The following is a 25090-nucleotide window of genomic DNA, read 5'->3' as shown; positions in this document are numbered from 1 at the left end:
GTGGATTAACCTTCTAAGAGGATTCAGATTCATCCTGGCACCCCTGATGGACATGCAAAAGAGGATCTCCTGTAAAATCCCCGCAGGCCTTCTTTCAGACTCCAAACACTCAGAAGGAACACACTGCCATTATCAGATGCCATAAATGCTGCATGAGCATGACACCCTGCATAAACTCTCTTTCACTCATCCAGGCCCCGTCTGCACGCTCCTTTCCTTCCTAAGAGAAAGGCAGGAGAACGGACTCGACACGATTCATTTCCTTCATTTCTCCCAACTCTATAATCACCAGCAGCAAGCAGCTCATCTCCGAGGCATTTCACAGTCCACAGAACTGGCCGAATCTACATTCACACTCCTTCGCACACCAACCTGATCCTGTTTTCTACCAAACACAAAAAGACAACTAGTGCCATCTTGTGGGCAGAGCGTTCCATCTGGAAATGACTTCAGGTGTGCACTAAAGATCAAATACAGCCCGTCAAACGAAAGCAGCGGTAATTATTCAGAAACAGAAACGGTGTTTACGGGAGCTCATGGTTCCCTCAGCACTTTGAGCCATTTGCCTGAGTAATCGCTAACGTCTGAAGATACTTATTTGTATCCGCTTGTTTTCGTAGCGCCTTGCAGATACTCGTGAAGCAGGTACCGATTATTTCCGAGGCTAATCATCCCACCCTGAACTGAGTAATTCCACACGCGCCACTGACAGATAAATAAGTCATCTCCGTCAAGAGGGAAAGAGCTCATCAGCATTCCGGCAGCTCTCAGGACAGAAAACGACTATCTTGCCAGGAGAAAATCTTATTTCAGCTCTTCGCTTTCTCATATACAGTAGCCAGGCGCCAATTTATCTTGTCTGTAATGCCTCACAGAGCTGAAGCAAGATTGAAATTGGCATCCATTAAGAGCCTTATGAAGTTGTCCGCAATGCAATATGTGCCGCGCTAACAGCGACGCTGATCACGAGAACGATCAAGAGACGAACGGTCCCCGAGCGGAGGCGCCAGATGAATCGAATGCTTGAGAAGAAGTGAAAATGAAATGCGTAAACAAAAACAAAAAAACACCACAAGTTTTATCGAGGCGCTCAATAATCGATAAACAAGATGCAAACTGCCTGATAAACAACACTCCAGAAGGCTCCAAGGGAGAACACGGAGGTCAGGGTAGAAGCTGTGGAAGAAGTGGTGGTTACAATTTCAACAGCAATCTGAAAGAAAATCAGCACAAATCGATTGCTGGAGAGACTTCAAATAGGACTCGGTTTGGGACAAGAGACTCCGAATACACTCAGTGCTCGATTGCAAAACTCGATTGTGTTGTACCTGATGTCGTCGTCGGTGACGATGAAGGATTTGCAGAGTGGCTGGGAGGTGTTGAGCCAGATAGCAGGGTTTTTCTCTGCTGCGGTGGACGACTGACCCGTGATGGGGCCTGAGCTCATGTGTAGAGCGCTGGCTATGGCCGACAGCAGCGTCTCGTCTGACGAATCCGGACCTACGCCTGAAAAACATACACGTGAGCATACAATTATACAACCCCGATTCCAAAAAAGTTGGGACAAAGTACAAATTGTAAATAAAAACGGAACGCAATAATTTACAAATCTAAAAAACTGATATTGTATTCACAATAGAACATAGACAACATATCAAATGTCGAAAGTGAGACATTTTGAAATTTCATGCCAAATATTGGCTCATTTGAAATTTCATGACAGCAACACATCTCAAAAAAGTTGGGACAGGGGCAATAAGAGGCTGGAAAAGTTAAAGGTACAAAAAAGGAACAGCTGGAGGACCAAATTGCAACTCATTAGGTCAATTGGCAATAGGTCATTAACATGACTGGGTATAAAAAGAGCATCTTGGAGTGGCAGCGGCTCTCAGAAGTAAAGATGGGAAGAGGATCACCAATCCCCCTAATTCTGCGCCGACAAATAGTGGAGCAATATCAGAAAGGAGTTCGACAGTGTAAAATTGCAAAGAGTTTGAACATATGTTATATGTGTGTGTTGTCCTCAAGCGAGTCTTGTTCAGGGATGCAAACCAAATTTCAGTGTAAACTGACAATAAAGTATTATCGTATCGTATATCATCATCTACAGTGCATAATATCATCAAAAGATTCAGAGAATCTGGAAGAATCTCTGTGCGTAAGGGTCAAGGCCAGAAAACCATACTGGGTGCCCGTGATCTTCGGGCCCTTAGACGGCACTGCATCACATACAGGCATGCTTCTGTATTGGAAATCACTAAATGGGCTCAGGAATATTTCCAGAGAACATTATCTGTGAACACAATTCACCGTGCCATCCGCCGTTGCCAGCTAAAACTCTATAGTTCAAAGAAGAAGCCGTATCTAAACATGACCCAGAAGCGCAGACATCTTCTCTGGGCCAAGGCTCATTTAAAATGGACTGTGGCAAAGGGAAAACTGTTCTGTGGTCAGACGAATCAAAATTTGAAGTTCTTTATGGAAATCAGGGACGCCGTGTCATTCGGACTAAAGAGGAGAAGGACGACCCAAGTTGTTATCAGCGCTCAGTTCAGAAGCCTGCATCTCTGATGGTATGGGGTTGCATTAGTGCGTGTGGCATGGGCAGCTTACACATCTGGAAAGACACCATCAATGCTGAAAGGTATATCCAGGTTCTAGAGCAACATATGCTCCCATCCAGACGACGTCTCTTTCAGGGAAGACCTTGCATTTTCCAACATGACAATGCCAAACCACATACTGCATCAATTACAGCATCATGGCTGCGTAGAAGAAGGGTCCGGGTACTGAACTGGCCAGCCTGCAGTCCAGATCTTTCACCCATAGAAAACATTTGGCGCATCATAAAACGGAAGATACGACAAAAAAGACCTAAGACAGTTGAGCAACTAGAATCCTACATTAGACAAGAATGGGTTAACATTCCTATCCCTAAACTTGAGCAACTTGTCTCCTCAGTCCCCAGACGTTTACAGACTGTTGTAAAGAGAAAAGGGGATGTCTCACAGTGGTAAACATGGCCTTGTCCCAACTTTTTTGAGATGTGTTGTTGTCATGAAATTTAAAATCACCTAATTTTTCTCTTTAAATGATACATTTTCTCAGTTTAAGCATTTGATATGTCATCTATGTTCTATTCTGAATAAAATATGGAATTTTGAAACTTCCACATCATTGCATTCCGTTTTTATTTACAATCTGTAGTTTGTCCCAACTTTTTTGGAATTGGGGTTGTACACCGAGTTACTAGGCTATTAAAACACCTAACTACTAGACGTAGTTGATAAAACGGCCTACGAGTGTTGGTAAACGTTACACACACACCTGCTCAATACAAATCACAGATTTATGTTAATGCACTCTTTAGATTATTATACATACAGGACACTTTTTCGACGGAATAAAAACATTTATTCCATTCGCATTCACTGGATATGAGCAATCGCGTGCTCTGATTGGCTACTCTACTACAAGGCTATCAGCTCATATAACGTGGGTAGAGAAAAACAAAATGGTGGAGCGCATCAAGTCAGATATATCACTTTATCAAGTATTTACAAGAAACAGAAATAGCTAAAAGAATATAGGGTTTTTTTTTTCTCCCAATATCTCCTTTTTCACACTCCAGCCCAGTCGGTGGCAGGAATGCACCTTTAAGTTGGTTTGCCAACCGCCAAAAAAAAAACCTAAAGAAGAAGAAAATGGCGGACCATGTTACCGAACCAACCGAGGACGAAAGAAAAACTCTACTCAAAAACAAAACCCCAAAAAATACAAAAAAAGGAAGTATTTCACAGTAAGAACATACATTTTGTTATTTTTCAAGAATTATTGCATTTTCCACAAATTGCTCCTGTCATTTCGCCGGTTTGTTTACATTCTAAGTGGAAATTATTTTGTCATCATGTTTTGTATAAAGTTTTTAATTTATCGAATTTGTAAAAAAAGTTATTCCACTCAATTTCATCATACATGGCTTATAGCCAACTTGGTGCTACGTGCCTCGTCAGCTATCAGCTCACGTCCGACTTGATTTCATGGGATAACTTAAATATTCTATTCCTTCTAGCGGGGTTCATTCATTTGGTTTGATAGCATGCAGTATTGTTAGCGTATCGCTTATCCTGCGTGTATTACGTCACTCTACTCAATGGAGAATGAGCGTTGAATATGGTTTATGATGTTGCATGGTTGTCAAGACAACATGATGTTACACATCAGAGACGTAAAACTTCCGCGCTAACGAGCGACTGGGACAATTTCTAAACAAACATGGCCACCAGGTTTGTATCGTTAAATACGGAAGACTTTGAGAGAATTTTGAAACAGAAAGACGCGTTGAACAGCTAAAAGGAATCTGTATGTATAATAATAATAATAATAATAATAATAATAATATTGGCTGGCTTTTTCGTGGACATATTCCATTCCAGCCAATATTATTTAATTATATTAAATTTACACTGATATGGCTGGAAATATGCATAATCTAAGAAAGAAATGAAAATGATTTATACAAACGTTTAAAAAAAATCGTAAAATCAATTACGGATAAGATGAAGCTTTCTGTAACAGGTTTATTTAACGTTCATGGAAGGACTCTCTAACGGTCAGCAAGTCTTCTGTAAGACGACAAGCGACATTTTTTTGTCTTATGAACCTCAAGCAAGAGTAAAAAGTAAACCTGATAGAATTTTAACCGTTTCATGTATATTCCACAACAAGGCAATAGCTATACGTAGCTCTAAACAGATAAAACATACCTTACCATCACTTCGAGTGGTAACAGTAACTCTGCTCCCCATCATGTACGTACTATTTGCTCTTGTCAGAAAAGGTTCTTTCAATCAAGACCATTTTAAGTTCCCTAAGGCCCTGGTCACACTACAGCTCGCGATGGGTTTGCGAATACTTGGCGATGAAAAACTGGTAGCGTCGCCACCAATTGTTCGAGGTACGGCAAATGTTCTCTGAGCTTCGCAAGCTGTTTTTTGGTGTGCCTCTGCCTCGTGAGTGGCCAAAAACATCGCAAAAAGTTACAATGCATGCATTGAAATTTGGTGGCAATGTTTTCATTGGCAAACTAAGCTGTGAATACTCGCAGTTGCGTTTAGGAACCTTTCCCAAAGCTCAGGGAACCTTCGTGGAGCCTCTTGAGATGTATTTGTCTCGAATCCATGTCTCTGATGCTCGCGGGAGCCTCATCAACACAGCGGCTCGGCACAGCCTCACCTTCGCTGAGACTTCAAAAGTGCATTTACGTTCAGAGATCCTGTGGAGCGCATTGTGTGCACTTGGGACCCAGTCATTATGGGAAACACCTGATGCTGATTTGAGCGCAATCAGGACGTGCAAATAAGGACGCTGTTTTCACAGAGACTTTGTGACGTATTCTGTCAGGTACGCGGTGGTAGATGGATGTAAGTGCAGGAAGAGCGTTTATTAGCAGGCGTGATATTTACAAAAACAAAACATGAGGCAAGGTCAGAGAACAAACCGCAAAGGAAACCAAAAGCAAATCATAAAGCAGAATATTTAACCAGAGTCATAAACATGACTAGAAACAAACGTGATAAGACTTCGCAAAGTCTTTGTGAAAACAGCGTCCTTATATGCATATGCTGATTGCGCTCGAATTAGCATCAGGTGTTTCCTGGGTCCGAAGAGCGTGCACAATGCACTCCGGGAGTGAGTGAGGGACTGTGGCCGCTCGAGCTGTGCTAGACTCAAGCAAGCGACGGCGTGACAGTCAAGTGTTCGCCTGCTGTGTGACCACAACTTTTAGCTCACCTTTATACCGCCATGCATCATCACCAAAATGCCTCATTTTCATCAATAGCCCATTGCAAAGCATCACGAGCTGTGGTGTGACCAGAGCTTAAAGAACCTTTTGGTCCATGACAAATCATTTTCCATCTTGGAGATAATTCCACCAACAAAAACTCTTAAAAATGTTTATTACCCGACATCAGTTCTTTCTAAATTATATGTCTATACATACACACTATGATGATCAGGATCGAAATACGAGTGAGTGTAAAAGGATCATGCTTACTTTGTAAACCTTTAGGAAGCTCCATAGTCCTGAGAACCTCTTCCGTGATGTCCGACGACCTCAAACCTTTCAACCTCCTCTCCCAGAAGAGCTGCACGCACACACACACACACATGCAAAGAGCTTTGTTTACAAAACAAATCCCGGTCTTCGACATTTTATTCGTCCATCTTATATGTGCTACTTGGAGTTTTAACTCATAAGTGACCTGGAAACCTAGTGTTCATTGGTTCCACCAATGCTGACAGGTGAAATAAGAAAAGCCTTGCAAATACACTACCGTTCAAAAGTTTGGGGTCACCCAGACAATTTTGTGTTTTCCATGAAAAGTCACACTTTTATTTACCACCATAAGTTGTAAAATGAATAGAAAATATACTCAAGACATTTTTCTGGCCATTTTGAGCATTTAATCGGCCCCACAAATGTGATGCTCCAGAAACTCAATCTGCTCAAAGGAAGGTCAGTTTTATAGCTTCTCTAAAGAGCTCAACTGTTTTCAGCTGTGCTAACATGATTGTACAAGGGTTTTCTAATCATCCATTAGCCTTCTGAGGCAATGAGCAAACACATTGTACCATTAGAACACTGGAGTGAGAGTTGCTGGAAATGGGCCTCTATACACCTATGTAGATGTTGCACCAAAAACCAGACATTTGCAGCTAGAATAGTCATTTACCACATTAGCAATGTATAGGGTGGATTTCTGATTAGTTTAAAGTGATCTTCATTGAAAAGAACAGTGCTTTTCTTTCAAAAATAAGGATATTTCAAAGTGACCCCAAACTTTTGAACGGTAGTGTACATTTATTGTGTTTATCTGGTTGCGTTCTGCTTCTAATTATTTATAACTGGAATTTACCAAGTTGAATTGAGTTGGATGTTGAACCGTACCACTGAAAATAGAGTTCTGTCACTAAAACTGGTCCGAGATTCCAGAACCATAGGACAGAACAGTCCTCTCATCAAGAAGCTTTTACACAAACCGCTAGCACTCTGCTGTTCGCTGCCAGTGTCCAGGATGAGCCCAAAGGAGCCATCTTTAGCCAACATGGCAGCTATGCTTGGCACTTCAAACAACTTGCCAACAGCAGCTCATAAACAGAACCCCGGATTTACTGAACTGCATTTTTAAATAAAAGCTCCTTCATGACTGTCTTGGGGCCTTTACAAATAAATCCACCTTTTACAACAATGGCTGCGTTTTTAAAAAGAGAACAAGGAGTTTAGGACAAGCGCCAATGGCAACCAACCATTCACGTCCAAAAATTTCAAAAACGGTAGTGCCAGTTTGGCAAAACGCTGCTTCTGTTCTTACTAGAAGAAGCAGCTTGTAAAATAATCCAAGAGTGTTTGTGGTAATGAGTTAGAGTCGCTCGGTGTGACACAAACTGATTCATACGAGGCGCGGAATCACATGCTGAGACGCTATGTTATGTCCATTAGCATTGATTAAAACTATGATACCACGCTTCACGTTTCAATAACCCCAAACAACTCCAAGTTCCTTCATATTTTATATACAGCTACAAAAAAAAAGTACAAAAAACCCCACTCCAAAACACCATTTTCATGATTTCATCTGTAACAATCATTTCTTGGGCGGCACGGTGGTGTAGTGGTTAGCGCTGTCGCCTCACAGCAAGAAGGTCCTGGGTTCGAGCCCCGGGGCCGGCGAGGGCCTTTCTGTGCGGAGTTTGCATGTTCTCCCCGTGTCCGCGTGGGTTTCCTCCGGGTGCTCCGGTTTCCCCCACAGTCCAAAGACATGCAGGTTAGGTTAACTGGTGACTCTAAATTGACCGTAGGTGTGAATGTGAGTGTGAATGGTTGTCTGTGTCTATGTGTCAGCCCTGTGATGACCTGGCGACTTGTCCAGGGTGTACCCCGCCTTTCGCCCGTAGTCAGCTGGGATAGGCTCCAGCTTGCCTGCGACCCTGTAGAACAGGATAAAGCGGCTAGAGATAATGAGATGAGATGAGACAATCATTTCTTCCTCAACATGATCATTTCCTGTCTGCATATTAGCTAGAAGAAGAATTAAATACGTGTCAGATGATTGTTTAATTGATTTTACTTTTATTAATTTGCACTAGCAGCACTAGTGCAAATTGTTACTCTCACTCAGGATCTTTCTGCTTTATTATTATTATTATAAAATTTTTAGGACACTATTTCTCCCTCAGTTTTCAACCAATCATCACCAAATTTCACATGAAGAATATCTCTGCGCTGAATTACGTTGCTATGGCTTTTGGTGCTGATCTGGATCACTGATCCGGAATGATCAATGAAAAATGGGATTTTTTTTCAATCACTTATAACTCTGTCAATTTTCTTGAGTTTTTCAAATCAGTTTTTTTTTTTAATTTTGTTCAGGGCAGCAGGGTGCAATGTTTCCTCACTAAGCGTCATTCTCTATCTCTTACCGTTCCGGATCTATAGGGTACGGTGACCAGACATCCTGGTTTGTAACAGCTAGCGCAAATTACTGCAACTTTAGTCACCGTCTCTATCTGGTTACTATTATTATTATTATTATTATTATTATTGTCAATTTTCATGATTTTCTCAATTTTTTTTATTTTGTTCAGGGCGGCAGGGTGCAACTGTTCCTTGACCTTCAACTGACTAGCACAAATTACTGTGACTTTAGTCACAGTCTCAATTTAGTTTAATGTGTTGATTCCAGAGACCTTGCCAAGATTTCGAGGAAAAATTTAAATTGTTCCAGCCGTCCTATCCTCGCTATGCTAGAAGGTTTTAAACTCCTCTTCATCATCACTACGAGCATCATATACTGTATGTTCTGTGCTAAATTACATGTCGAGATAAATGTTCAATTATGCCTGCATTGCAATCAAGAGACACGTATGACGTGTAACCTGGCTAGCACGAGCAGCTAATCCTATTCTTAACTACTACTTTCTAGTGAAGATGTCCGAAATCTTGATTCCTGAAGAAATCTTTCTTTCAAGCTTTCTTTTTGGTTTAAATGGCAATCAAAAATGTCCAATATTATTAATCCTCTAGTGTGACAGTATCATAAGCTGGAACAGAAGGTTTAGCAATGCTATGATATGAGAATGTTGTATCAACACATGCATACGATACAGCGTAGGAGTGAGGGGTGTTTTAGAGAAAGAGAGAGAGAGAAAGAAAGATGGATGGGGGATGGTGTGATCATTACAGCCCTGCTCACGGAGAACAGAGCATTCAGGCAGCAAGATAATTCCCAAACGCTAATGACTACTGGAGTCTCTCCTACACACACACACCCCACTAAATCATTCATTCAACCTCAACTCCCACTGTCACACTACCCCTTCTTTCCTTAACCACTCTTATAGCAAATCTTCCTCCCTGTCTTTGTAATCATCCTGACCGCCAACATATGTTTAAGTAGACAGGTCCAATCGACCTCAAACACTCCTGATGTAATATTGATTCCTTTACAATAAAAAATAAATAAAAAGTAATAATAATCTGGTTATCTGACTTGTCTTGATCCAGAGGCGCATGTCTGGATCATGGGTTTACGGCAATCATGTAAAAGCCAATTTCCTAAATAACCTAGCTGAAGGGTTTATTAAAAAGAAAAAAAAAAGTGTACCATCTGGAAGTGTCTCAAAATAAAGCACAACATTTTTCATTTTTTGAGTTCTTCCTCTTTACCATCTACCTCTATATTTCCATCAGACTTTGAACCACAGATTATATTAGCAATTTTGCACAAGACATTGCACAGTATATCTACCTCTATGTTTGCACATTGTTTGTTTGCCTCTCCTTTTTTTTTAAATATTATCTTCATTTTTCACTCTACCTTTATATTTGCATTCCATATGCACTTTATATTTTATACTTCATATTTTATATATAAATTTCTTTTTATATTGGTAAGCGTAGTTTGGTCGGGCAGTTGCAAAATAAGAATTTCATTACCCAGTAATAAACCGCTGTGTCTGTTATTGTGTAGATGACAAATAAAAATCTTGAATCTTATGACGATTACAAACAAGCTGCATGTATCTGGCATTATTTGCTCTGTTACAGTCATCCAACAGATGAATTGTGTGGATTTAGCAGCCCCTTGTGGTCACAGGCATGTACTGCACCCTTACATGTCTCCAGAGAAGGGTTTACAGATGTAATACTGCCTTTGTGATGCTTTATAAGTGGTCATTTGCAAGGTGTAATGACGTAATGAGGCCATTTCCTACCTTGAGACGTTTGTTATGCGAAGTAGGGGAAAAACAAAACAAAACAAGAGTGTTCTGAGAGCACGATATCCCCTGCTACAATATATCGCAAACAAAATTGCAATATGCGTATTACTGTCCTATAACAAAGCCTTTTGCCAAGTTTCGTGAAATTCCTCCAAAAATTATAAGAGGAGTTGATTTCCCCTTCCGGGATGGATGGATGGATGGATGGATGGACGGACTTTGCCACGACATAATCCCCCTTTCGGCCAGCGGGGGACAAAACAAAAAACAAAAAAAACACCAGCGACTGTACGAAAGCACATCTTTTCTTTACTTTGTTAGAGCACGTAAAGCTCATAACTTTTACAGTTACAGGCCTCAGTGGCTATTAGTTTTGTTCTACTGTAGTGAACTTAACACGTTCATGAGCAATTCCAGCGTTATGGACGTGACACTTGAACTCAAAATGGCAACAAATGACCCAGTGCATGTTTTATTGTCTCCCAGTATTTAAACAGGTGTTGCATATTTTAAGGCTGTACCATACTGGAGAAGTGATAGAACAAGAACAATTCCCATAGTACATCTAGGGCATGCCAGAAAATGCCAATAAAAGATGCGTTATGGATGTGACAGAAAAAGTATCACTTTTCTTGGGTGACTGTACATTTTTATCAAACTCTGTGAAATTGTAAACCTAATGTCGAAATGGAGATATCCATTTGATAGAGGGGTCCAAGGTGAATATTAAAAAAATCTTTGTTTAAAATATTTTGTATTTCATGCAGAGTTTCGGAAGGAAAAGTCAGCGTTATGGATGTGACGAAATTCCGTTACGGATGTGACGCGTCTGAAATAGGCATGGCGTATGTTTAGAAAATCAGCAATTTAACCACCATAACCCTTTGAAAAACTCTAAATATCAGCTAAAACTATCAAAGTTCTTAAATAATATTTAGGATGGCTATTGTTTTGTGGATTTTTGCATACATTTCTGTGGCTTGTGGCAATAATATAGAATTGTACATGATCAAAGTGGATTTTAGCTTGGGGTTTACATTATAAGAAAGAAAGACTGACAGTGACATATTAGGTTGGTTACAAATTGGTTCAACTTATTCACATCTGTAAAATACAGGCCTAGGTGATATCTCTGGGAGTGGTTTTGATGTATTACATGTTGCTTTATTTTTGCATGGTGAGGTTGACATTTACATGGAATTGCCCTCATGCAACATTTTGATCTGAAACTGCAGCACAGCAACAACAGTGAGTAGCGTTATAGCAACTCTGAACGAACATTAGTGATATGAGTGATAAATGCTGGTGATTATTTTCTCAAAACAGCGATTACCCCGATCAATGCTACAGCTTTAACCAAGCTTTGTGTCTGTATGTTAATTGATTTAAAGCCAAAGTTGCTATAAACTCACTTAAAATAGAGAAGTGAGACTTTTACATCTGTTCACAGTGCGAGCCACCATGTGGATCTGACATCTGGAAAGAAGTGGTACTTGAGAAGAGTTCTCATCTCATCTCATTATCTCTAGCCGCTTTATCCTGTTCTACAGGGTCGCAGGCGAGCTGGAGCCTATCCCAGCTGACTACGGGCGAAAGGCGGGGTACACCCTGGACAAGTCGCCAGGTCATCACAGGGCTGACACATAGACACAGACAACCATTCACACTCACATTCACACCTACGGTCAATTTAGAGTCACCAGTTAACCTAACCTGCATGTCTTTGGACTGTGGGGGAAACCGGAGCACCCGGAGGAAACCCACGCGGACACGGGGAGAACATGCAAACTCCACACAGAAAGGCCCTCGCCAGCCACGGGGCTCGAACCCGGACCTTCTTGCTGTGAGGCGACAGCGCTAACCACTACACCACCGTGCCGCCCTCGCTCCAAGTTAACGAGATTAAATGTCAAGTTGAGGGGACATTTTCAGCAGCTTTATTGGTTGGACGCAGAGGATTACGCATTGCAATCTGGCCTCAAATACAGCACAAGGCGACAGGATTGGACTCAACAGTGCTGTATTTATTATATTTTATACCAGCATATACACAAAGACAGAATCTTGTGGGACACCATTTCATGTCTAAATATTTAGAGTAAATAACCAATATTAATTTGGAGTGCTTTCGCTCCTAATGATATATGGGATAAGATTGCATTTGCAGAATATTTGATTTGTTCCTTGGTGACAAATTAGTACCGCGAGCTGACCTAGTGGTTAGCGGGTCCATATTATTATTACTATTATTAGCGGGAGATCGTTATACCAAAAACCATTAACAAAATGGTAACTATTGTTATCTGTCGAGGTGCTGCTGAGTAGGGAGTCAACCTCTCGTGGTTACCAGAGGACCAGCCCCCCGCTGTAACCCTAGCTATGTTATAGGCAAGAAGCCGAGGGCTACAGAAATGGAGATCGGCACCACCCGATGCGCCTTCAGGGCCTGGTTAGTACTGGGACGGGAGACTGCCTGGGAAGACCAGGACATGGGACGGGATGGACTTTAACTGAAATTACTCTTTGGGTTTTATAGCTGCTTTTCTGCAATTCAACTTGTGTTGGAAACTTGGAACGAAATACATATTTTCCAACTTGTAAATTGGACTCAAATACCCAACAAACTCATAACCACAAACTCAGCGTTGTCGATTTCCTTTCTGATGGTGAAAGTTGATGAATGTGTCAGTTACATATTTTATAAAAGAGAATATTTAAAAGTTATTCCACGAAATCGAGTCGTACATGAGCCGACAGCCGATGAGGTGCATAGCACCAAGTTATCTATAATCCATGTACGACGAGATTGAGTGGAATAACTGTTTTATTATTTCCACATTCACTGGATTTTGAAAAACGGAGCATTTTTATTTTTTGCAAATTCGATAAATAAACTTGATACAAAACATCCGACAAAATCATTTCTGCTTAGAATGTAAACAAACCAGCGAAATCACAGTAGCAATTTGTGAAAAATGTGATGATAATTCTTGAAATTTTTTTAAAAAGACACATTCTTACCATCAAATACTTTTATTCTATATTTTGTTGCTTTTTTTTTGTATTTTTGGGGTTTTGTTTTCGAACAGTTTTTATTTCGTCCTCAGTTGGTTCAGTAACATGCTCCGCCATTTTCTTCTTCTTTGGGGTTTTTTGGCGGTCGGCAAACCAACTTAAAGGTGCATTACCGCCACCAACTGGGCTGGAGTGTGGAACAGGATACACTTGGCAGGGGGATGACTATATCCTTTTAGCTATTTCCGTTTCTTTTAAACACTTGATAACAAAGTGATATCAAAGTGACTTGATGTGCTCCGCCATTGTTTTTCTCTACTCATGGTATAGGAGCTGATATCCTAGTAGTAGAGTAGCCAATTAGAGTGCATGATTGCTCATATCCAGTGAATGTGGATAGAATAAATCACCGATAGTCACCGAGCCCAAGGCGGATAATTGTTTAAGTATAAATACACAGATGATTATTTTTTTTTAAAAAGTCGTATTTAAAAAATAAATAAATAAAAATATTTCAAACCTCAAAACCGGCATGCAAATGTAATAACAGCGTGGCGCAAACTTGTGTCACTTATCTACGCCGAGTCACATAAAATGCTTTGTTTTGAAATCGATAAAATAAATCACAAGTCCACCCTACACCTTTGAATAGTTTTAGACCAAACTTCGTAGCATCTTTAGTGCTTTTAGGAACAGTATTTTCTTTCATCATTTGTAATTCTTCCTCACTTACGGTGACGAAGCGATCGGCTGCCATTTTGCCGAGTTGCTCGAGATGATTACCGAGAAATAGTCTGAATTTCTTGACCAATCAGCATGCACGATTTTCAATAACCACTTCCGTATTTATACTAAAATAAGTTTTTAACGTATTAAATGAAAACAAAGGATGAATATTTTCCCGTTTCTTATTCTTCCGTATTTACCAATCCATGATCTGGCATGGATGATCTTCGGATGAGCACCTGAACGTAGAACACCACTCTCGGGATTTGGTCAAATCACCTACCACTGATAATTAGCACATGACTGTAATAAGCCGACCAAGCTAACGCGCAAAACCTGCACGAGATCCACTGAATCCGAGTCGTAAACCAACACTCACCTGCCGAGGCTGTTCGGTTGCTCGCTGTAGATCTGTCTTGACTTTGTTGTTGGGATGGTTGACCACTTTGGTGACGGGCTGTTTGAAAATGGAGGCTGTCTGTCGGATGGGCAGTGCTGTGTTCAAGTCCGGTTTTCCCTGAGAGAGAAGAAAAAAAACCCAGAAATTTACATAAATAAGCTAGTATCTCACTGGGCTGCGATAGCTTGCGACAAATTGCGAACGGCATTCGCGAGAGAGTTTCAAAAGTGTCTTGAAACATTCGCGGGGCTTCTCAATTTCCTCGCATGAGTCGCAAACTGTCGCTTCTTCGTCGCTGAAATTTTGAACATGTTCAAAAAATTCGCGCGACAAAATTTCTCTCAAAATAGCCGCAAATGCGTCGCTGGTGTCGCAAAGCTGTCGCGAACCCTTCTCAAGTCAGTTTCCGTGAGGCTTCCTCTACTTCCCTGCCTGCCGAGGGAAAGCCGGGCTGCGACAGCCTGCGACTAGTTGGAGACACAACAATATGCGAATATCAATTCAGTGTGATTCCAAGTGAAAATTGTCGCTAATTCGCATATTTTATCGCAATTGTTGTGTCTCCAACTAGTCGCGGGCTGTCGCAGCCCAGTGAGATACTACCCATAGAGTTTTTATGGCTAAAAGTCGTAGAAAAGTTGGCGCATCTATAAAGGGATCTTTAAAGAAATGGTGATGAAAACGTAAATAAACCATGACACATGGAGTGCATGCGTCTTCCAGTTTTGTCATGACTAGTTCTTTTAATCAGCATTTTGTTGCTCATTTTGAGAATCTTTCAAAATGCGTCAACAGAAGACCACAAAAAAAGTTTTTTCGAAGGATTTCTGTCTACAGTGTTGCTATGTAAAACTAACAAGTTGAGCAAATAATTTTGAGGAAATACAGGAAACGAAATGCTAAAAGGCTAAATACAAGATGTACAAGATGGCTGATGTGTTTATCTTGAAATTGAGGCGCTCTGTTTAAACTGACCTCCTGAAGAAACTTAGCAAGATAAACCATGTTAAAAAAAAATAAAAATAAAAAAAAAATAAAAATCATATGAAGTGATTCATATCTAATCAGATTTCCCCAGCTTCGCTTCTGTAAAATGGCTGCAGTGATTAGTATGAAGGAAATGGCGGCCATCTTTAACTGCTGTGCTTCTGTTTATGATTTACTGAAGGAGGATAATAAAGAAGAGGGGGGGAGGGTTAAAAAAAACAATAAAAGGTACAAATTGTTCAAAAATAGTGGACACCGTCTTGTTTAAACGGACTTCCTGAAAAATCTGAGAGAGAAAAGTCAGAGTTTTTCAAAAATCGCTGACTCATTCAGCGTTCATCATGTTAGCACATCTGAAACCACGATGATCTGTTTCGTTTTGTTGACTCATAACAGAACCCAAAAAGCGAAAACTCTTAGTTTTCGCAGCAAGCAGTCAGTCAACCTCGTTTATTTTATTTTTTAAAGACTGTTAATTGCAGTTGAGATTTACAGCTATGAGCATGCACAGTGCTTCAGGGTGACTGTATTCAGGCCACACACATGCTGTTTTTTATTTCACAGCTGAAACACACGTGGGGAGGTTTTCCCAGGAGTGTGTATGCGTTTCGGACCAGAGATCCCACAGCGCTCATAAAGCCAAAACGCCGCAGACGTACAGAACCGATCGTCGTTAATCTGATAATCACACTGTTTTAAAATCAAAACCAGGACCCCTGAGAGAGCATGACGTGTGTGTGTGTGTGTGTGTGTGTGTGTGTGTGTGTGTGTGTGTGTGTGTGTGTGTGTATACCTAAGGCCCAGCAGATGTTCTCTCACACACACACTGGGCCATTTTCTCCATAATGGCTAAACATACATCACAAAAACCAGTTTTATAACTAATTTGACAGTATTTTAAGCTAAAATGAGCCTCAACTGAGGTTCAGGATTCCTTTCTTTTATTGAGGTTTGCTACAATAAATACATAAATAGCAAAAGTGGCAGGAGAAGAATATAGGGCAAAGCCCCAATTAACATTCAACCCCTTAACAAAATACAAAACATTACAAAACATATTTAGATGATTAAAAACAATAAATATAAAAAATAATTATCAATTGACTAAGTAACAAAAATATCCAAGTTAAATAAATATAGGTCATGGTGCGGGCGGCACGGTGGTGTAGTGGTTAGCGCTGTCACCTCACAGCAAGAAGGTCCTGGGTTCGAGCCCCGGGGCCGGCGAGGGCCTTTCTGTGTGGAGTTTGCATGTTCTCCCCGTGTCCGCGTGGGTTTCCTCCGGGTGCTCCGGTTTCCCCCACAGTCCAAAGACATGCAGGTTAGGTTAACTGGTGACTCTAAATTGAGCGTAGGTGTGAATGTGAGTGTGAATGGTTGTCTGTGTCTATGTGTCAGCCCTGTGATGACCTGGCGACTTGTCCAGGGTGTACCCCGCCTTTCGCCCGTAGTCAGCTGGGATAGGCTCCAGCTTGCCTGCGACCCTGTAGAACAGGATAAAGCGGCTAGAGATAATGAGATGAGATGAGGTCATGGTGCCCGATATGAGTACAATCTTGAATTATAATGGCTACGAAGTAGTTTTTTGAACTCAGGAACTGACGTAGACTGCTTTATATAACTAGGGAGACTGTTCCATAATTTTATAGTTCGAGGAAAATATCTCATCTCATCTCATTATCTCTAGCCGCTTTATCCTTCTACAGGGTCGCAGGCAAGCTGGAGCCTATCCCAGCTGACTGACCCTGGACAAGTCGCCAGGTCATCACAGGGCTGACACATAGACACAGACAACCATTCACACTCACATTCACACCTACGGTCAATTTAGAGTCACCAGTTAACCTAACCTGCATGTCTTTGGACTGTGGGGGAAACCGGAGCGCCCGGAGGAAACCCACGCGGACACGGGGAGAACATGCAAACTCCACACAGAAAGGCCCTCGCCGGCCACGGGGCTCGAACCCGGACCTTCTTGCTGTGAGGCGACAGCGCTAACCACTACACCACCATGCCGCCTAGTTCGAGGAAAATATGTGTTAGTGAAATAATCTTGCTTATGTGACGTAAGAGGACAAAAGTTGTTAGAATCATAGTTACGAGTTCTATAATGGCTGGTTGCAGGTGACAAAAAATTGACAAAATTTGCTGTTATTATCCCAACCTTGAATTTGAATAGGAGGACTAAGTCATGTATCTCCCTACGAAATTCTAGAGGGAGTAAATTTAGCTTACACAGCCTGTCATTGTATGTTAACTCTATGGCCGGATAGCTTAGAATAAACTTTGTGGCGCGACGCTGGATGTTTTCCAACAGCTTTCGATGTTTAACTGTATAAGGGGACCACAAAGGCGATGCATATTCTAATATTAGCCTAACTAAAGTCATATACAGTAACTGCCTAGTTGATGCATCGTAAATATCACGCCCACAAACACGCTTCACAAGACCTAACACTTTGTTTCCCTTAGCACAAAGTTCCTCAATATGGGTAGCCCACGTGAGCTTATTAGAAACAACCACCCCGAGATCAAAAGTTTCAGAGGCTGTTTCCAATACCTTCCCAGCTAGTTGATAATTATTTGGAGTCCCTTTACGTGATCTCAGCTTTGACATGTGCAAAACCTTGCATTTAGAGATGTTAAACTGCATGCCATAAGCCATACTCCAGTCATGGAGACAGTTCAAGTCGCTCTGCAAAGAGATGCCGGAACTTGCAGATTCAATAGGGCAATAAAGCTTGCTATCATCTGCTTAAATATTTTAAGCTAAAATGAGCCTCAACTGAGGTTCAGGATTCCCTTCAGCGTGTCACACACTACTGTAGCTTTTCAACATGTATTCAAGCGCTAACCAGCTAGCTAGCTACAGGCGCTCTCGGTCACGTTACACAAAGTAAAGAAAGGACTATAGGATACGTTACTGGTAAGATCAGCCAACTATAAAGATAAGTTTTTATTCTATTCACGTTCACTGGATACGACCAATCGTGTGCTCTGATTGGCTACTCTACTGCTAGGCTATCAGCTCATATACCATGAGTAGAGAAGCACAAAATGGTGGAGCGCGTTAATGAACCAACTGAGGATAAAATAAAAACTCTACTCGAAAACAAAAACCCAAAAAAATACAAAAAAAAAAGGAATGAAAATATTTGATGGTAAGAACGTATCTTTTATTTTTCAAGAATTATTTTCGCATTTTTCACAAACTGCTCCTGATGTTTCGCCAGTTTGTTTACATTCTAAGCAGAAATTACTGTCAGATGTTTTGTATAAAAGTTTTCATTGATCAAATTTGCAAAAAATAAAAATGCTCTGTTTTTAAAAATCCAGTGAATGTGGATAGAATAAAACAGTTATTCCACTCAATCTCGTCGTACACGGCTTATAGATAACTCGGTACTATGCGCCTCGTCGGCTATCAGGTCATGTACGACTCGATTTCGTGGAATAATTGTTAAATATATCAGGCTCATTGATTTGCGTGGGGTATGAAGGCTAGCCCACATCCCACAGAAGAGCTACTGTAGCACAAACTGCCGAAAAAGTTAATGACGCCAGGGCTTTACGTTAATTTTTTTGCTCACCGGCCACTGTGGCTAGTGGTTTTCCTGAGTCACTAGCCATTCAGCCTTTTCACTAGCCACAATTTTGTTGCCAGGAAATCGCAGTTTTTTCTTCACCATGATACGTTAAAGTTCGGAAGATCTAGACTTAATTATGAATGGCAGCGTATAATGTATTTCTACAGTAGCACTCAAGTATTCAGTGCTGTTAAGGTAGCTCCCAATATGAAAACATGCAACCAATTCAGACAAAAATATAAACAGAGTATTCTGTTTATTGAACTCAAATTCAAGCCCCTTACAATATGAAATATCGTATAATATGAAAAATAACATTCAGTACAACTGAACTGATTCTAATATTAAAAGTCCAATTCAAAACATTTATCATTGAAAAACATTTGATCTTTTGATATGCAAGTATTATGTGTATTATCAAGTATTATTATGTCTCATCTCATCTCATTATCTCTAGCCGCTTTATCCTGTTCTACAGGGTCACAGGCAAGCTGGAGCCTATCCCAGCTGACTACGGGCGAAAGGCGGGGTACACCCTGGACAAGTCGCCAGGTCATCACAGGGCTGACACATAGACACAGACAACCATTCACACTCACATTCACACCTACGGTCAATTTAGAGTCACCAGTTAACCTAACCTGCATGTCTTTGGACTGTGGGGGAAACCGGAGCACCCGGAGGAAACCCACGCGGACACGAGGAGAACATGCAAACTCCACACAGAAAGGCCCTCGCCAGCCACGGGGCTCGAACCCGGACCTTCTTGCTGTGGGGCGACAGTGCTAATCACTACACCACCGTGCTGCCATTATTATGTATAATCTATTAGTGTGTGTGTGTGTGTGTGTGTGTGTGTGTGTGTGTGTATATATGTGAGTGAACATGTGTAGAGAGAGACATTAAATGTCCTCATTACATTCATCATCAGATGAGTCTGAATGGTCCATGAAAAATGGTCTTCGTGACCTGAGGCTTCCAGCAGGCCATAAGTTGATAGCTGGGGCGAGATCAACTTCTTTACAATCGCGTGAACGTTTCTAACCAGCAGCTCCATCCTCTCCAGCTCAGCCGACTTCATGACAGCCAGGGACTGAAAGCAATGCTGTCCTGTAGTGACCAGCCGTCTTCACCGGTTTTGATGTTATAGTACCAATGTGTGCATTTGACTTTTTGTGGTCCTTTATAGTTTTGAGTTTAAAATTGCTGGTGCCTGTCTTTGCCAGACTTTCTACAGTCTTCACAGTACAGGGTATTTTCGGTTTTGCTATGAACTAGCCAATCTCGCCCGAACTTCCATTTGTCATTGAACTGTCTTATCTTCCTACACCGTAAAAAATGATTTGTTGTTCTAACTTAAAAAAGTTAGTACCCGGGCTGCCTTAAAATTTTGAGTACATTGAAATTCATATAGTAAGTTAACACAACGAGGTGAACAATTTAGCTTACTATATGAATTTCAATGAACTCAAAATTTTAAGGCAGCCCGGGTACTAACTTTAAGTTAAAACAACAAATCATTTTTTACAGTGTATTAGCGTCTTGTTCATCTCCATGGCCGTAGCCAGCTCTGAGGCCCCCACGGTCCGGACCTCGGTCATTTTTAAGAGCTGAAAATACATTTGTATGCTAAATATTCAACTGGATAAAAAAATAAAGAATAACATTAAAATGTCTCCGTAAAAAGTGCATTATTAATTATGTTAAACGTTGATTCTGTCTTGTGTGTGTGTTTGGTGTGCGCGGCTCGGAGACCAAGAACACAAAAGCGAATAAGCGCGCGACTCGGGGGAGGAACGCAGTGCAGGAGACACGGGGTTTCCATGGTAACCATCAGCGCGCTTTCATCAAGCTGTTAAATTTATATTTTCAATGCAGCGCAGTTGTAGCCTGCCTTGTCTGTGATTTAAAAAATAAATCATTCGATAAGTCAAAGCAATAGAGTGGAAAGTTTAAACTTATGTTTGCCTTGGATAACTTTGCCTAAAACATGGTGGTGTGTACTGATTTTTTTCCCAGAATGTTTTTGTGTGTGTGTAAGTGTAACGGATGCCAGATTGTTAATGTATCTTAGTTCCATAGGCTACATGGTGAGGGTATCTTTTGTCCTCATTGCTTGGGCCAGATCAAACCATTAAACAAGCTTAAATTATTCTTACTCTTGCCACATACATGATTTTTTTTTTCAGAACTGATGATATTCAGTTCAAACACCATTAAAAGTAATTTCAGGAATAGATCTCTTGTGTGGAGTGTAATTCACCCATCTCATTTAAATATGTCGAATGTTTTTCAGCGCGCTCTTTGCGCATCACGGACCTCAGTGATTTTAAAATGCTGCTCCGGCCCTGATCATCTCTGCCCCTTTTTCCCTGAGCAGCAGGGTTTGAAACTCCAGCTATATGCCGCCACATAGTGCGCTTGTCAGTCGTCAGCAACTTTGTTGGTTCGTTCATTAACCGCAGGTTACCGTATCACTGATTTTATCTGAGATGTTAACAAACGTTCTAAACAATTCTAACATGTTGTCAGAATGCTTATGCAGGTGCTCATGGGAGTTGTAGTCGTGTAATATCACATTGTAATGCGTTTATTATATCAGATGCCTTCAGAGAAAACTACAATTAAAATATATTGTCATACCACAGAATAAACCACCCACCAAAGTGGCTAGTGAGACTAAAGTCATTACCCGCCAAAGCCGAATTTTACCCGCATTTGGCGAGTGCTAATGTAAAGCCCTGGACAACACCTTTACGGTTTAGCCAGCGTTAACTTTTTCAGCAATCTGTGCTACAGTAGCTCTTCTGTGGGATTGGACCATATGTTCTCGCCTTCGTGCCCCATGTGAATCAATGAACCTTCGACACCCATGACCCTGTCGCCGGTTCACCAGTTGTCCTTTAGATCCTTGGACCACTTTTGGTAGGTATTAACCATTGCGTACCGGGAACACCCCACGAAATGTGCCGTTTTGGAGATGCTCAGACCCAGTTATCTCGCCATCACAATTTAGCCCTTGTCAAAGTCGTTCCTTATGGAATCCAGAAAATTCCAGAAAGCTCTGCAATACTCTGTTGATGAAACCGGTTGAATAATTGTGGGTGTATGATATGATCATGAGTTCAAAAACAATTTAAAATCATAGCTATTATCAGACAGCCATATGTAATTACTGTATACTATGTAAATATGTACATTACATAATTAGATTTATTTTTTTCACGGTCAGGTTTCCATCAATTCCTGCGCTCTGATTGGCTGGCAAGCGGGTCCGTATCCTACAATACAGACCCCACTTACGGACCCCGGTTATGGACCTCTGGCGACTCGCTCGTTCACAACAACAACAAACATTGTAGCTTTTTGTTGTCAACATTTATCTTTTTTTTATAAGATTTATTTATAAGATTATCAAAAATCTTATAAATTTTTGCCAGCATTTCTCAGGAGAATAGCATTAATTTTACAGCATGGATAGCAATAACGACAGTGTTCACAGCGAAAGCGAGTTTTACTACCCTGAGGAAGAAGAAATACAAGAAAACATTTCAGGAGAAAGCTAAAAACCTGTAACTTGCTAACGCCGAGCAAAAACATGGCTGAATCCTGAATGACTCAGTTTTGTGTAAATAGGGGACTACATAGGCGGCAAAATGTAGTTTTTTTCCTGCCATGGAAGTGCACTTGTATACCGAGGAGGAAGCCATTTGCATTACAGCCGTGAATGAGGATTCAAAATGGCGGCTCGGCTCAGTTTTCCCTTTCGGGCGCTCTCGTTTTCTGTTAGAATTTGGTAAAGAAAAAAATAAATATACGATTTACCAGCTTAAGGTCGGTCCATATGGTGAAATACCGTGACCTCGGCCTTGAATACTGACCTCGGCCCAGAGGGCCTCGCTCAGTACTTTCAAGACCTCGGTCACGGTATTTCACCATACGGACCTCCCAGCTGGGAAATAACACATATGTAATTACTTGATTGATGTAAATCCTAATCTAAAAACATATCACATGATACAGATTAATTTCTCCACTTATTGGGTCATGATTTGCTTCATTTTTATTAATAATGCAGATAATGATAATAATTAAGAACGCACGCTTTTGTAGACCTCTTATAATCAATCAAAAACCACCCAGTGTGTAAACATGTAAATGAGGCTATGTGAATCAGACCTCGAGCAATGCATTAAATATATCCATTTATAATTTAATTAAGGCTCAACAATAAAAGCGGAAAGAAATCCAGGCTACGGATGGACTGTATAAAGACGTGTTGTGAAGAATGAACATTTTGTGCATGACGGAGGAAGATGAACAGGATAAGGGTGGGTCTATTCAGTGAGACAGACGTATAATTGCAAACCTAAGAACTTAAGAGCTGTTTGTGCGCTGCTGCGGGACAGGTTTGTGACTCAACACGTCACCTTTTATCCTACAGTTTCTATTCAGGTTTAGAGAAGATCCCGGAAACTGACAGAAACGTTAACGAAAGGACAATCTTTGAGTCGTCAATTTTAAAGGAGAACTGAAGTCGTTTTTAAACTTGCTTTATTTCTTAATTAACGTGTTGTTCGATTACGCTTTCGGTTTTAGTAACCTTATATTGTGACTCGTATTGGCAACTAATTGCAGTTAAATATTATACTTATCGGCCTATTCGGTTTTTAGCCGTGTTGAATTTTGTTCGTTTGGTCCACGGCAGGCGTCGCTTATCCGCGCGATCTTCACGAGACTTGTGCGAGACTTTCAAACGTGAAGTGAAGTGTCAGCCAGGTGTCAGTGCCGCCATTTTGAAAACTGTTTTCTAAACGAAGTATTGCACAAAAACGAGTTTAAATGACGATTACTGACTACTTTTTTCAAACTTTCCTGATTGCTATCAAAACAAACAAAACTTCCGGCTTGATTACGTCAGCATTCGAAAGAGGGCGCGCGCGTCTTTTGACAACGTTGGCAGATGTCGGTCACTTTGATTTCCGCTGTACGTTTTACTTCCGTCCTACGATGTCTCGCACAGGTCTCAACGAATCTTGTTTACGGCCATTGCTTTGACATACGGACTGATATATTACAGAGCATATTTCAAACACTCATAACTTGCTATAGCAGCGACAAAATAGCGATCAAACATGCATTCCGATATTTAATAAAATGAGATAAATAGAATTTTGATTATAAAAAAAAATAAAAATTTGCCTTCAGTTCTCCTTTAACACACAAAACATCCGAGGCTCAAGGTAAAGAAGTCTCATCAAATTCACCGAGGACAAGAAATAAGATCCGAACACGTTTCAGTGCTAGTGAGGCACAATGAGATGTGAGGGGGGAAAAATACTCATCCAGAACACTCCTGAAGCACCGTTTATTTATTCTGTGGCTATTTTCGGTGTGCCAGAGTTCCAGGAAAATTATTTCGTGCGTCCAATCAGTAGTCCTTGGCATTCAGGGACTTGGACTTTTTGTTAAATCGAGGTGATGCATTCCATCCTGGAAGTTTATGACAGCCAACGAGCTCAACAGCAGAAGAGCTCAATCTGGTGACGTCAATAAAGGTGAATGTAATAACGTTTAAGGAAAGCAACCACACCTTAACTAAGAACAGCGTGTGAGGACAATAAATCTCTGAAACCTGCTCGGAAGGAAACCTAGTATGCTCTCTCACACACACACACACACACACACACACACACACACACACACACACACACATCGTGGTTTTTGTATGACTCCAGAGTCCAGATGTGACACGTTATCATGCCGACAAACTAATTTAACTGAAATTGAGACACAGCTGCTCGGTTACAGTCGGTGCGCCAGTGATTGGTGTTGAATTGCAACTTTGAAATCCTTAATATAGCTCAAGAGCTTGCATGAAGCATGGCAGTGTGTGTGTGTGTGTGTGTGTGTGTGTGTGTGTGTGTGTGTGTGTGTGTGTGTGTGTGTGTGTGAGAGAGATCCTGCATTAATAGGTGGGGTCATTCTACAGTCTACACTCTTTAGATAGTATCTCAGCAAGAGTCAGTTAACTATAATGCTAGCTCCAACACACACACACACACACACACACGTAATCTCTAAATGGCCC

At 41.0% G+C, this 25090-nt stretch overlaps 1 protein-coding gene across 1 annotated transcript in view; it reads right to left on the bottom strand.

Annotated features, from left to right (window-relative positions):
• mbd2 (methyl-CpG binding domain protein 2) overlaps positions 1-25090 on the bottom strand; it is an 88093-nt gene that overhangs the window by 19134 nt on the left and 43869 nt on the right. The window contains exons 3-5 of the mRNA XM_060913469.1: positions 14405-14542; positions 6059-6149; positions 1329-1506 (exon numbers count right to left, since the gene is read on the bottom strand). Of these exons, the coding sequence (XP_060769452.1) occupies positions 1329-1506; positions 6059-6149; positions 14405-14542 (407 nt within the window). The remainder of the gene's footprint in view (positions 1-1328; positions 1507-6058; positions 6150-14404; positions 14543-25090) is intronic.

This window comes from Neoarius graeffei, chromosome 28 (assembly GCF_027579695.1).
Source record: "Neoarius graeffei isolate fNeoGra1 chromosome 28, fNeoGra1.pri, whole genome shotgun sequence".
Lineage (NCBI taxonomy): Eukaryota > Metazoa > Chordata > Actinopteri > Siluriformes > Ariidae > Neoarius > Neoarius graeffei.
Note: the sequence above shows the minus strand (reverse complement) of the source record. Positions and strands in the feature narration are given on the sequence as shown.